The sequence below is a fragment of the Sceloporus occidentalis genome, unplaced genomic scaffold (assembly GCF_023333645.1).
Source record: "Sceloporus occidentalis isolate IW3139 unplaced genomic scaffold, rSceOcc1.0.p SCAF_5, whole genome shotgun sequence".
In the NCBI taxonomy this organism is placed as follows: Eukaryota; Metazoa; Chordata; class Lepidosauria; order Squamata; family Phrynosomatidae; genus Sceloporus; species Sceloporus occidentalis.
Window position 1 is genome coordinate 2517478 of NW_028316985.1, and position 14019 is coordinate 2531496.

The 14019-nt window shown below is 45.1% G+C and overlaps 2 protein-coding genes across 5 annotated transcripts in view; both read right to left on the reverse strand.

Moving 5' to 3' along the window:
* Window positions 1-14019, reverse strand: part of LOC149311551 (protein SPMIP1-like) — a 72309-nt gene that overhangs the window by 18439 nt on the left and 39851 nt on the right. The window lies entirely within an intron of this gene.
* Window positions 1-14019, reverse strand: part of LOC149311553 (filamin-C) — an 88646-nt gene that overhangs the window by 3736 nt on the left and 70891 nt on the right. For all 4 annotated transcript variants that reach the window (XM_089527363.1, XM_089527362.1, XM_089527361.1 and 1 more), the window contains 10 exons: window positions 13087-13290; window positions 11740-11892; window positions 10526-10648; window positions 9356-9598; window positions 7541-7810; window positions 6917-7054; window positions 6648-6763; window positions 5741-5873; window positions 3839-4015; window positions 2365-2583 (listed from right to left, as the gene is read on the reverse strand). In XM_089527363.1, the coding sequence (XP_089383489.1) occupies window positions 2365-2583; window positions 3839-4015; window positions 5741-5873; window positions 6648-6763; window positions 6917-7054; window positions 7541-7810; window positions 9356-9598; window positions 10526-10648; window positions 11740-11892; window positions 13087-13290 (1776 nt within the window). The remainder of the gene's footprint in view (window positions 1-2364; window positions 2584-3838; window positions 4016-5740; window positions 5874-6647; window positions 6764-6916; window positions 7055-7540; window positions 7811-9355; window positions 9599-10525; window positions 10649-11739; window positions 11893-13086; window positions 13291-14019) is intronic.

The following is a 14019-nucleotide window of genomic DNA, read 5'->3' on the forward strand; positions in this document are numbered from 1 at the left end:
TAATTTATTGTCTGCCTTATTTTATTGGATGTTAACATGTACTAATATGTATTATAGTTAATTATTTTTGTAGAATGTACACCATAGGCGTACATATTTTATCTATTTTAATTGATTGTATGTACAGCACTGTGTAAATTCATAATGCTGTATAAATAAAGCTTAATAATAATAATAATAATAATAATAATAATAATAATAATAATATGACACACTCTCTCTGCCAGAAATGCACTGCCACGCAAAGGCATGCGAATTGGATGGTCACCCATCCAATAATGTGCATCCTTGGGGAAACTATAGTAAAAAATGTGAATTCCTTTTCTGCAGAGTTTGTGGAATTACCCTCCTCTGTTTGCCAAAACACCAAACTCATTCAAATTGAACATAATGAGGACTATTTTAATTGTGCAGACAAGCCTTTTCACTGGGCTCATGCTGGTGATGCACCCATACCTGGGCGATTATGGAAGCGGTTGGATTTTTCACTGACATGTAAAAAGCAGTCTCTGAGACCTCCTTATGCAAGCCTTTCCTCATATTGCACAACAGCCCATGGCGCTCTTAGAAAGACCTGAAAGCACAGTTCCACTTTTCCTGTGCCACAGTCCATCCGGGAGGGCAAACCCGTCCTCACACCTGTGCCAGTCTGGATGCTTCAATTCCCTCCCAAGTGATGCTGGAGTGGTTTTACATTGCACTGGCTGTCAACAGGTTCTCAGCCACCAACTCAGATGCAGAAATACAGTCATAATCTATTTCTGTCACACTATCTTTAGTGGGGTGAACACATCATTCTATCTGCATTCTGGCACAACTAGTCATGTGGAGACAGGACTCTTATGCAACTAAACCTATCTTAGGTAAGGACAGACCTCAGAACAGCAGTTCTTGAACAAAAGAACTACAGAGGAAGACTGGAAAGAGAAATAGCACAACTGGAATGTATCTACAGACTCCAATTCTCCAGAAGGGAATGAACAGATAATGGTTTTCTGGCATGCTACACACATTTAAACACTATCTAACCGCCATCTTCATGAGGGCACCCTTGACCAGGTCATCATATCTCCTGTCTGTTTCCCAGACTACATTCCAGTACTCATTCATATGGTTATCTACTCTCCTTGGCTTTGTGCAACAGCCTTCCTCCTGCCTTTGTCCCCCAATGGCCATTGTTAAAACGGAACTTGCCACCTCATCTCCATGCCCACAAGGTTTCGAATTTCAGATGGTATTCTCATATACAACTGTCTTATATACTTCTGTGTCTGGATTCTCCACTCCAAACATGCATCTGAGGAAGTAGGCTCGAGTCTACAAAAGCTCATGCTAACAACCTCTTTCTTTCTATTAGTCTCAAAGGTACTACAAAATCCCTTTGCATACCATCTTATCTCTCTGGGACTGGAGCTGTATGGAATGTCATGGCTGATACATGGTAGAGGATTGGGCCATGTATAGTTTTGCTGAGCCAACACACCTTCAGACCCTCTCCATTTAAAAAAATTTCAGTAAAAGGAGAATTGCCACTCCAGGAAGACATCAAGAGATATAATCTCTCCTTTAAAACAATATATGTATGTCAAGTTTCTCACATTCCCAAGACATTTTTGGAAACAGCAAGTGGAATTCTGGTTTTCTTTTTGATGAGTTTCAGGATGAGAAAATTGTCCCCTGGCCTCCTGGAGCTATTTGGCTCCTGAGGTGCAGTAGTGATGAAGATGAGCTGGAGTTATGTCAAAATGGTTAAAAGTCTGAAAGTCATGCCCTATAAGAACTGGCTTAGGGAGTTAGGTATGTTTATCCTAGAGAAGGGAAGGTTAAGGAGTGACATGACAGCCCTGCTTCAGTATTTGAGGTGATGTCATACTGAAGATGGAACAAGCTTGTTTTCTGCAGCTCCAGATACTAGGACATGGAGCAATGAATTCCAGCTACAAGAAGAGAGATCCCACCTCAACATTAGGAAGAACTTCCTGACAGTAAGAGTGTTTGATGATGAAAGATGCTGCATGGGAATCTGGCAGAGTCTGCTTCTTGGTAGGTTTTCAAACAGAAACTGGGTGGCCATCTGTCAAAGCACAGGGGGTACTTTGGTTGTATCTTTCTTCATAGCAGAATGGATAGCCTTTGTGGTCTCTTCCAACTCTATGAGTCTATGATTATAACAGTGTCTCTGAGCATAGTCAGAGTGACTGCTCACCACTAAGTTAGCTGAGATTACTGGGAAAGCTTTCTAGCCAGGAAGAAGTCACAAACTCCCTATTGTGCCTCCCCAAAATCCCAGCACCCCTCTTTCTCAGAGCAAGACAGCACCCGCAGTTCCTCCCTTCCCAGCTTGTGGCCATTTGGCCCTCCTACCTGTGACCTTAGCCTTGAAGGGGCTGCCCACAATGTGTTGTGGGCCTCCATACTTGATGGAGATGAGGTAGCTTCCCGGTGCCATGGGCATGTAGGTGACTTTGTGGCCCTCAGGGCACTCCTGGCAGTCCATCTGCACCTTGGAGGGCCCGTCGATGGTGACGGAGAGGGCGCTGGAGCCTGCATTGCGCGTCTTGACAAAGAACTCAGAAGAGACACCTGTTGAAAGAGAAGCCAGAATGTCAGGAAGCCCTTCCACTCCCAAAGTGGAAGAAAAAAATGGGAGAGGATTAGAGAGCCTGGGCATTCCATCTGACAGCAGGAAAGGAGAGATGTGAAGAAGAAGGGAAGAGACTAGATCCTCTTGGCCCCTCTTATCCCTTGACTGTTTCCACTTGTTAGAGAACTAGGCACCCAAATAAATATAAAAATAAATAAATAGAATCGCCATGTAGCTCCAAGTACTGCCTGTGAGTTTGATTTATTTCCTCATCCCTCCCAACAGCTTCTTCCTTTTGTGCCGTGTCTTTTAAACTGTCACAGGGACTGACTTATTTGTTATGGTTTTTCTTGCTTTCATAAAACTGAAGTGAGGATAAAAATGTTAATCCAGTAGAGAGGTTGTAGAACTAGGGAGCCAATATGGCAACCTCAACCCACTTGGAAGCTGTGTGTGCTGCATAGAGCCAGGCCAAGGCATCTGAAAGACTATATCTCCCCATATGAACCTGCAAGAACTCTTAAGATCTCCAGGGAAAAGCATACTCTCCCTCAGTCCATCCCAGGTGCACTTGGTGAGGGCATGAGAGGGGGCTTTCCTGGTGGCTGCTCCCAACCTCTGGGACTGCCTTCCACAGGAAGCTAAGCTGGTCTCTTCCCTGCTCTTTCAGTGGCAAGCTTTTTGTTTAAGCAGCCTTTTAATATGTAACCATACCAGGGAGGCTTTTTATTGGGATATGTATTTTATCTATTTATTTATTTTTTTGGAATAATCTTTATTGAAAGTTTTCTAAAATGTACACATAACACATGACACATAAACAACATAGAATACAAAAACATACAAAAATATACATAGATGTATAGCAACCAAATATATACTAGCTTTTCCATCTATTTTATCTATTTTTTTAACTTGCATGTTTTTAAATAATTTTATACTGTTTTAGTCGTTACTATTTTAATTGCTTTTAAAGTGTGCTTGTGGATTTTAACTGATTTCTTTCTGTGAGCTGCCTTGGGTCCCACTCTGAGAGAAAGATAGCATAAAAATTAAATAGATAAATAAATAAATAAATTTGCTGCAAGTTAGCAAAAAACATACCGAAGACATTTGGAGCGGTCTGAATATAGAAGGCTGTCTATACCCCTGCCCAGCAGAACCCACAATTGCAAAGCCTTGCAGGCATTATATCCCAATGCAGATGGGAGGAAGAGCTCTTCCACAAGCTGCAAGAGAAAGAAAAAGGCTTACCTGTAGTTCCTCCCTCCAGGCCAGGACCGTAGGCTGTGACCAGCCCTGGGTCGCCCACCTGGCTCTGCTCCCCAACACGGATGTTGAAGGGGCTGCCGGGGACGTGTCTGCCATTGAACCGGACATCGATGGAGTGGACACCATTCTCGTGAGGGATGAAACGGATAGCATATTTGTCTGGGGAGGAGAAAGCAAAGGCATCAGTCATACTGCAGAGGGGTCAGAGGCTGAGTAGATTCCTCCGAGACTTCAAGAAGGATGCTAAGGACTGCATGCTATCTGCTTCCTGAGTCCTTTATGGCCTATCAAATGCCACCTCATGGGCTTTTTTCAGTTGCCACTATGACATACAAACACACCTGAGAACACAGAAAAGTTATTTTTCTGAACTGGGTCTTCCTGAGACCCTAGTCCGCTGGGGGATTCAGGGAGCCTTCATTCACAAACACAACTTTTCTAAACTATAGACTGTCAGGGATGTTTGATTTGGATTTCCTGCATGGCAGGGGGTTGGACTGGATGGCCCTAGTGGTCTCTTCCAACTCTATGATTCTATGATTCTATGATTTCCATTGCTATTGCAGATGACAAATCTCCCAGTCCTTAGTCGCATTTTGTTCTATTCATCTGTACTCCTGTTTTTCACAGACAAACCACGATATAGACCAAATGCAAATCCCTGTTGGAACGTCACTGTCAGCAGTGATCTGGTGATCTGGTGTAGCACAACCATCTGGGAAACCTCTGTGAGCCAAATGGGAAACACCTGTGGGCCCCACTGTCCATTAGAAATCAGAGCAGCTCCAGCTCCTCCAGGGTCTAGTCCACACAATTAAAATACTCCTCATTCCAGTCAAATAAAATGTGATCATGGCCACACATAATTCGCAGGAGTTTGGGCTTTCAGCGTGTGGTGGAACTCCTTAAACTCTATGGGAAAAGGCTTTGCTGTTTTTACTGGAGCAGCCACTGAAATTTGCAGAAATGCACATTATCACACATGTGACCCCATCCATCTGCTTCCCATGCATTCGGATGGCTGCACATTTTCAGCAGAGGGAAAGTATACAGATACAAATAGATGTGAATTTGCACAGGAAAGTGATGACAATTAACCATCAATCCAAATGTGCAAAAATGCACACCAATTTGCATAGTACACTTATGAGTAATCTAACCCCAGACGTTCAGCTTCTTATTTCCTTTCCAAAGCTGAGCCTTTTTTCCCTTCAACATATTCTAGAATACTTTGCCCCCCAAACTTAGAAGGTACTTCAGTGTCCCTGGAAGCTGGAGGGGTACTTCCCCCACTCTCAGAAATAACCATTAGCAATCGCTACAGATTAAGAAGTCTCCATCTTCCACACCTAACAACAGTCCAGTTCTGAAACACTAATTTCAGTTAGGTTCAGAGCATGGGGAAAGTGTAAATTTCAACACAGGCATCAGACTTAGGGAAGCACTGTCATGGGATTCTGTGGCCAAAGATTAGGCCCAGTACAGAGGGGTGCTTTGCCCCGGCCTGGGTCTGAAATTAGTGTTAGGTAGGGCTGGGCATCCACATGCGCCCAGCTCTACTATTGGGACACGAGCACCCTCTTGCCACACCCCCATCCACACAGGGCATGTGATGATGATGTCCACATGGCACAGCGCTCAAACAGCTCTGTGCCACATGGATATCAAGATAGCGCATGAGTGCCCCAATGGCACCCCACATGCAGCATAAAAAGAACACATCAGGAGCAGGTTCTTTTTAGGCCTCCCGGAAGTTGCGCCATTTATCTGCTGCGGCCTCTATCTGGGGCAGAAAGGGGCGGCGTCTCACCACCCCCTTCTGCCAGTCTGTATCCCCTCTGAGTCTCCTACTCTCCCACCCATGAAATCCCTGAATTTACTCACCACTGTCCAGTTCTGAGACATAACATTCTTCCACCAACCCAGAAGGCGTGTGGACCTTGGCGTCAATCACGCCACGTGCTCCATTGAGCTGCACTGCAAAAGAAGCAGGCTGGTTCACCTTCAAGCCGGTCTCCTGCAGGGGAGACAGAAAAGAATATTTGGAAAATGGTAGACTAACATGCTTTTCTTTTTTATATTTTTTACACACATATTTTATTATATAAAACACATACATACAACAATACCAACATATATCTTCACTACAAACAAACAGTACAAATACAAATTACATATAAATGCATATCCTATATATTTCTTCAATTAGATAATTCCTGAAAATAATTTCTTCCCAGTTGAGAGCTTAAGAAAATGCCTTTTTGGATGATAGCTCCCACAAACAAATCCCAGTTCAATTCATGCTGGCTAGGGGATTCTGGGAATTGTCATTGCTGTATCACCACTCACAGGAGCTTTTCCAAATTCTGCAGCTATCTAGGAAACACTGGCCTCCATGCTGTTGGCAGTCCCAACTAGAGCAGGCGTATTGAATCAACGGGATTTACCATTCAACCTTTGAATCAGTGGGTTTACTTTAGTAGCACTAACCAACAGGATCCAAGCCAAAGACACACAAGTAGCACAGCATGTAGTTTGAACTGCATTTTGGGGTGTCATTTCTACCTGAATCTCCTTCCAAATTTGGCAGCTGAAAATAAGGCAGAACTAGAACACTGGCAGGCTGATGCCCACAAGAAGCTAACAGCTCCCAGAAAAAATATATTTTTACAAAGATATCCTCTTTAAAAGTGCTCAACCTTTCTCTTCCTTTTTCATTCCCTTCTCCCCACACTCCTCCATAACTCCTTTTTGCATGTTATTTTCCTTCCCAGACTGGGCAAAGTGGTACCTGGAGACTTGTGACAGTCAGGCGTCGGGCATCGTCCGAATGGGATGCCACAGGAACCACAAACGGGCTGTCAGGGATGTGTTCATCGTTGAATTTGATAGACACTTCATAGTCACCTGGGCAAGGGAGACAGGGTTATGGTCACAATCTGCTGGAAAGGAAGCCTCCCAAGGAGGTCCAAATAAAGGGAGCAGACTAGACACCAAGGGCACCTACATCATCATCTAAAACAGATCCAAGGGTTTTGCAACTGCCACCCATAACCCTACCTGGTTCCTGGACGATGTAGGAGACGCCGCAGGAGCCATCTTTCCTGTCTTCAAAGGCAATCTCCGCCTTGCTCGGCCCCTCGACTGCGATGGAGAGGCCCCCAGCACCTGCCTCCCGAGTCCATATGCTGAATTCAGCTGCAAAGTTGGTGGAAACAGAGTAAGAATAGCAGCCTCCTGCCCATTCTAACCCAACCCAAGAGTGGCCATTCCCTGGATACCATCCTGGCCCACCCAAAGAAATAATTCACAAGCTGTCCATTGACCCAAGCACCTTCCCATCCTGGACAGTTGAGGAGTGGAATTCCCATGGGCTACATGTGTCCCCTGAGGCTGTTTTTGTGGCCCCCAGAGTTCCCAGCACCAATTTCAGAGGCAACCCATCCCCAAAAATCCATGACTCCAAGGGATGTGATTTTCCCCTGAAAGAAGATCCATATACACTAAAATCTTGCTTTAACCAATAACCCCATATTTTTTTGAAGGAAGCAGCTGTTAAGCCATCCAGAGTATGTCATTACAAGTAAAACAAAAGGCAAGTCAACACTGCAGGTATTTAACACTCAAACACATCCAGATTTCCAAATGTTCTAGGGGAAAATGTTGGTGTGTTGGTGCCCTTACCTGGCACTCCTGCCACACCTCTCTCCAAGCCGGGGCCTCCAGCTCGCACCTTGTGGGCACCCCCTTCTCCCAGTGGCCCCACCGTAAACTGGAAGGGGCTTCCGGGCACATGCTGGCCACGGTATTTGACGTTGACAGTGTGGGGGCCCATCTCCTGTGGCACAAAGCGCACCGAGTAGGCACTGTCCTCTCCCTCGATGATTTCCGCCTCTGCCATCTTCCCTGATGGACTGGTCACCTGGGCGGTCATGGCTTGTAACCCTGCCTCACCTGAACCAGAGGAGAGAACACAGATAGATGGGACAGTCAGAGCAAGATCCTGCAAAAGTTTCACCAGTTCCAAAATGGCACTTTAACCCACCCTCCAAACACACAAGCAGCCTCAGCATCAAAGCAACCCAGTGTTTTCACCAAGCAGCTAGGGAAGCCTGTAGTTCTGCTTACTGAAAGGAAAAAGTATGCTTGTAGTCCTCATGAATGCAGAACATTGTCTAAAAAGTAAACAGCTAGTGTCAGCTGCAGGCTTTATACTGAGACAGTGGCATCAATGGGGGGAGGTGCAGACTACACCGGGTGACACTTCAGAAGAGAGGTGACACCTGATCGGACCCTTCTTCCGCTGCAGAGAGATGTGGTGCTGCTGCCACCGCCTGCCCCTTCTTCTCTGCTGCTGTGGCTCTCTCCCAGAGAAGGAAGCAAGTGCACTGCTACAGCTTTGCCGCTGCCCAGCTCCCTTCTCATGAAATAACCATGCAGCAGAGAAGGGTGAGCACACCTCTTTTGGCTTCACCTCCACCTGGCTCCTTCCATATGAGGAAGCCATACGGCAGCAAGGGAGAAGGGGTGAGCCTCCTCTTGGCTTCGTGTCCACCCAGCTCCCTCCTCACGAGAAAGCCCCTTGCCAGCAGCCCCCTTCCCACACCAGGTGACTCCAAGCCCGGGGATGCCACTGTCTGTAGAAGGGTGAATTTTAGTATTGGGGTTGGAGCGACGTTTTCTGCTCATCTTTCTACTTGGATCTCCCCACCTATTCCATTCCCCACAAGTCACACCCTTGCCTGTGACCACTTGCAGGAATATTCAGATTTATGCAAACGTTCAGGTTCAAAGTGTGAAGCTGGGATCTACCCAAATCAATGCACAGTCACACACACATTTCATGCATTTGACCAACTCACTAAAGAGTTCAGAATTTTACATACTCATTCCACCCCCAGCCCCAAATACCATCAAATTCAAAACCACCAATTGCCAAAAATTTCATAGCATTCAGCCATTTCATTTGATAGGGTGCCACAACATGCAAAGATACCTTTTCTTATCAAGGATAGGAAAGCTCTACTGTCCTTCAAGCAACCTTTTATATGAGTTAATTGGGAAACCATATATTTGGTTGACTGGTCAGTATGTATATTGCAAGCCAATAAAGCACTTTTAATGAAGATAAATTCATCAGAAAAAATATGGTTGAGTACATAATAAAATGCAGTATATGTAATATACCTGTAAATAAACCATATGAAATGAATTTATATTTCTATTAGGGTTTTTAGCTTTTATTTTCTAATGTATTGAATGTCCTATGTTTTGCAGTGCCTTGCCCTTCTTTGCAGCAATGATATCTAACAACCCTGAATGTGACCCCCTAAGTCCCCATAGTCACCTACTCTTGCACCAATGGGATGCACCTCCACAGCCACAGAGCTGCACACTCCCCATGTGAGGCTCATGCAACCCCACACAACGCGTGCTCCATGCTCCTCACCCATTGTGAAGCAGAAATACACACACACCCGCAAGGCCCCCCGCACGCACCCTCCTGGGTCCGGGCGATGCTGCCGAAGGAGCCAAGGCTCTCGCGGCCCAGGAAGTCGCCAAAGACGTTGTGGAAGGGGTCCCCGCCCACTTGGGTGGACTCCTCCACCCGCACCTCGCGCTTGGTCTCGCCGCCCCGCGTCTTGCTGATCTCGGTCCGCTCGGTGCGTGTGTACGTGTGGCTGCTGCGCGTAAAGGTGCGCGTCAGCCGCTCCTGGGCAGAGACCATCTGGAACCAATTTCCTGCGCCAGAGGCCATGATGGAGGAAAGGGAGGAAGAAGCGAGGAAGAGGAGGAGGAGGAGAGGCAGGTTAGAAATGGGAAAGCGTCTGGGAGTCATAGTCCAAGAAGTACCTTTTCCAAGCTCAACTGAAGACCCACCAGCCCCATGGACCCAAAGCCAACCATCGTTGCCACCAAACGGGGGATACTGGAACTCTCACTTAAGAATAAGGATTGGAAGAATTTACAAGGTACTTCAAGATGGGTAAAGGCTAATGTCTGGACTACTGCTGAAACAATAAACCTTAAACCAATTAAAAATCCCAAACAGACATCCAAAACCCATTTTTTCAGATTTTCAGATGTTGTTATTCTGTGCCTTCAAGTAATCGATGACTCAGGGAGGCCTAAAGGCAAACTTATCATGAGGTTTTCTTGGCAAAATTTGTTCAGGATGGCTTGCCTTTGCCTTCCTCTGACGCTGAGAGAGTGGGACTTGTCCAGGGTCACCCAGTGGGTTTCCATGGCTGAGTGAGGTTTGAATCATAGTCTCTCAGTGTCTTAGTCCAACACTCAAACCACTACCACCATGCTGGTTCTTGCTTCAGATATGCTTGTTGTGTGCCTTCAAGACATTTCCAACTTATGGTGAACCTATCATGGGGTTTTCTAGGGTTGACTCACTCAAGGTCAGCCACTGGGTTTTGGTTGTTAAATGGGAATTCAAACCCCAGTCTCCAGATTCCGTGTGTGTGTGTGTGTGTGTGTGTGTGTGTGTGTGTGTGTGTATACAGATGTATGTATGTTTGTTTCAGCTCTAGTTCAGATAAAAGAGATAGATTTAGGGAGGCAGGAGAAGAGAAAGAAATGGGAAAGTCCATAATAGCTGTTCTCAGCCATTCGGCTCTTGGGCCCCCAATTACCCCAATCTGAGATGTCTCATCCTACCTGGGATCTTGAGGTTCAGGTCACAGGTGCTGCCAATAGTGGCAATGGATGGTGCTTGACGCCGGCGAGTGATGCTCTCTTTCATGCGTCCTTCACCTGTCACCTTCACAGTGAAAGGGCTTCCTGGAGGAGTATTAAAAAGCACAGCAGTTATAGTAGGATCCCTTTCATATCCCAAACACTGCCTGATTTGCAAAAGGATATTGTAGAACCTTTGAAACAAACTCAGCAAAAGAACATGTGGTATAAATTTTTTCTGGGCTTTTCAGGCTATGTGGCCGTGTTCTGGAAAAATTTATTCCCAGTGTTTTGCCTGCATCTGGGGCCAGCCACAGATGCAGGCAAAATGTCAGGAACAAATTCTTCCATAACATGGCCACATAGCCCAAAAAACCAACAAAAAACTATAGATGCCAGCTGTGAAAGCCTTCAATGTCACATACAGCATAAGCTTTCACAGGCTTAGTCTACTTTCTCAGATGTGTAGATTATTTGCATGATCTGCAAATAATGCAGGTTGATGCCACTTTAACTGCCATGCCTTCATCCTACAGAATCCTGGGATCTGTAGTTCTCTGAGGCACCACCAGCACTCTTTTGGCAGAAAAGCTAAAGACTCTGCAAAACTACAAATCCCAGGGTTTCCATAGGATGGAGCACTTAAAGTTGTGTCAAACTGCATTATTTCTACAGTATAGATACACCCTCCTTCCAGCAGCCGCATGCTTCTCTCCCTACCCAGAGGCCTGAGCCATTGGACAGACTTGAGCCAGTGTGCATCCCTAAGGTGAATGGCTTCACTTTCCTTTCAAAAACAACTGTTCTCTTAGACAAGGAATTCTAAAGTCTTTCTCTCCAAAGCCAAATCTTTGATAACCATTGCTCAAAGATCACCATTATCCTCCATGGGGACTGTGAGTTCCAATTACTGGACATCACGGCCCCATCCTTCCCATTGTTCATGTTATTGCTTATTCTGGCATGAAAGGAAAAAGGAAATCAGGAGAGTCTGGCCTCTCTTCTCCTTTCAATTTCTGATTCACCCTTTGGATGTGCAAAACAAACCAGAAGTTGGCATGGTCACAGATCTTGAAGATAATTTGAGATGAAGATACAGAGAGCTTTAAACCTAAAGACTAGCACCTTGAATGTCACATATACAGTTGAAAAGCAGACAGTGGAGAGGCTCCGTTGCATATGGGAGATACACACACCTGGAACGTGCTTGTCAGCAAACTTAATGTTGATAATATAGTTCCCAGGCTCTGTGGGGCAGTAAGTTACTTTGCAGGTACCATCTTCCATGTCCTCGCAGTTAATGTCCACCTTGCTGGGACCTTCGATGGAGAGGCCGAGACCACCATAGCCTGGAAGAAAAGCAAGCAGAAGGAATGAGGCATCAGCATTTCTCTCCACAACTCTAAAATAACTGAAGTAATTAAGCATCAGTCTCCATTTTGGGGGGAAATCCTGCTGAGCTGACAACAAAGAAATACAGTCAGTCTGCCTTATCCACAATTTTTTATCGATTGATTCAAGGCAGGCCTTTCCAACTTAGTTATCCTCCCCAGATACAGAGATATTTGTCCCCTCATCTGTCTATTCTTCACCGCCTATCTTTCTGCCTATTTTTTTGTTTAATGTTGTTAATGTTGTTAATGTTTTTATACTATTACTGTTTAATTCTGTTTTAGTACTGGGAATGGGGGGGGGGCAGGTCTAGGGTTTGATTTTTTTTTAAAACTCTATTGCAATTTGATGTATTTTACTGTTGTAACCCACCCGGATTCTTCATGATTGGGCGGGCTAGAAATAAATCTTTATTATTATTATTATTATTATTAGTAGTAGTAGTAGTAGTATCCATGATTTGAAAATAGTAAAAAAAATGTATAAATTCCAAATAGCAAGTCTTGATTTTCCGGTTTGTATAAAGGACACCATGTTGCTATGCTATTATATTTAATGGGACTTGAGCACCCACGGAGTTTGTTATCCACAGGGGATCCTGGAACCAAACTCCAACGAATAACATGGACCCAATGTATTTTCGAGTTCTAGAACTCAGAAAGATGTGGGCCAGATATATTTTATATGATTTGGGATTCATGCAATACTGGTGTGATTTGTTCTAGCAGGCAGATGTGGGGGTTTTGGTTATAAGTGCTTCACATCCCCGTAAGCTTGGCCAATTCATCATCATCATCATCCCACCATTTTCCAAGTATGGGATCTAAGGTGCCTTGCAACAGTTAACATCCACGGCTATGGATACCAAAATCTGTGGATGCTGAAGTCCAATTAAATACAATTGCCTACTAAAATAGTGTCCCTTATAGAAAATGGCAAAATCAAGGTTTGCTTTTTGGAATGGGAGGGGGTGAGGTTATTTTTAAGCCTTGGATGTTGAATCCATGGGTGCAAAATCTGTAGATACAGAGGGCTGACTGTAGTTAAAAAGCAATTAAACTATCATAACATTAAAACCAATCAAAAACATCAACCACAGAAAAACAACAATAAAAATTAAGCATCCACTCATTCCACTCCTCTGGACTCACCTGCACTGCGCGTGTCGACGATAAATTCAGACACCTCGAAAGTGTGTCCTTCCACAAGTCCCTTGCCAGATACCTTGACCTTGCTGGCATCACCAATCTCTGACTGTCCCACCATGATCTTGAAGGGGCTGTTGGTGACATGTTTGCCGGCCTTCTTCACGCTGACCACATGCTCTCCCACCTCCTTGGGGGTGAAGGAGATCCCTGGGGGAGCAAAGGACAGATATAGAGGGTCAATGCAACAGGCTAAGAATGGCAACGAGAGACTTGGCACAGTCTGCCAGAGCATCCTCTGACCAAGCTACAGACCTCCACCAACCCTGAACACATCTGATCTCATTTTGGAAATGAAACAGCCTAGTTAGTACTTGAATAGGAGACCACCAAGGAATAATAGCAGAGATCGCCAAGAAATTGAAGGAGGCAAGTATCTACTGTTTGGGCAAGGGAGGAATCCTGCCTAAATCCCTGGAGAGAAGCCACTGTAACTCAGAGCACAAAATACTAGACTAGATGTATTATGGATAGCCTGGTTAAGTCTGAAGTAGATATATCTGTTCTTGTGTACATAAATAACGTGGATCAGGGCCGCCACATCACTGGAGGTTTAAAAGTAACCAGGATGGGACAAAGCCACTTGACAAGTACAGGCATCTCCCTCTTTTTTGATGGCAAGGACTTGGAGACGCAACTTGAGACTTGGAATAAAAGGCTTGAATGCATCACTGCAACTAACCCTCTTTTGTGTTGGGGGGTGACAAGAAAAGGGGAAGTCTGAAGGGGGTGAGGGCCACAAAATCAGCCTTTGAGCTAGATATGGCCTCAAGGCTGCCTTTGGCCCACCCTCACTATAGCATGACTTCTATGATCAGTTTACCACGCCATTATGCGAATTTCTCTTTGTAACAACTTCTGGGCCCGGGGATTTTCACT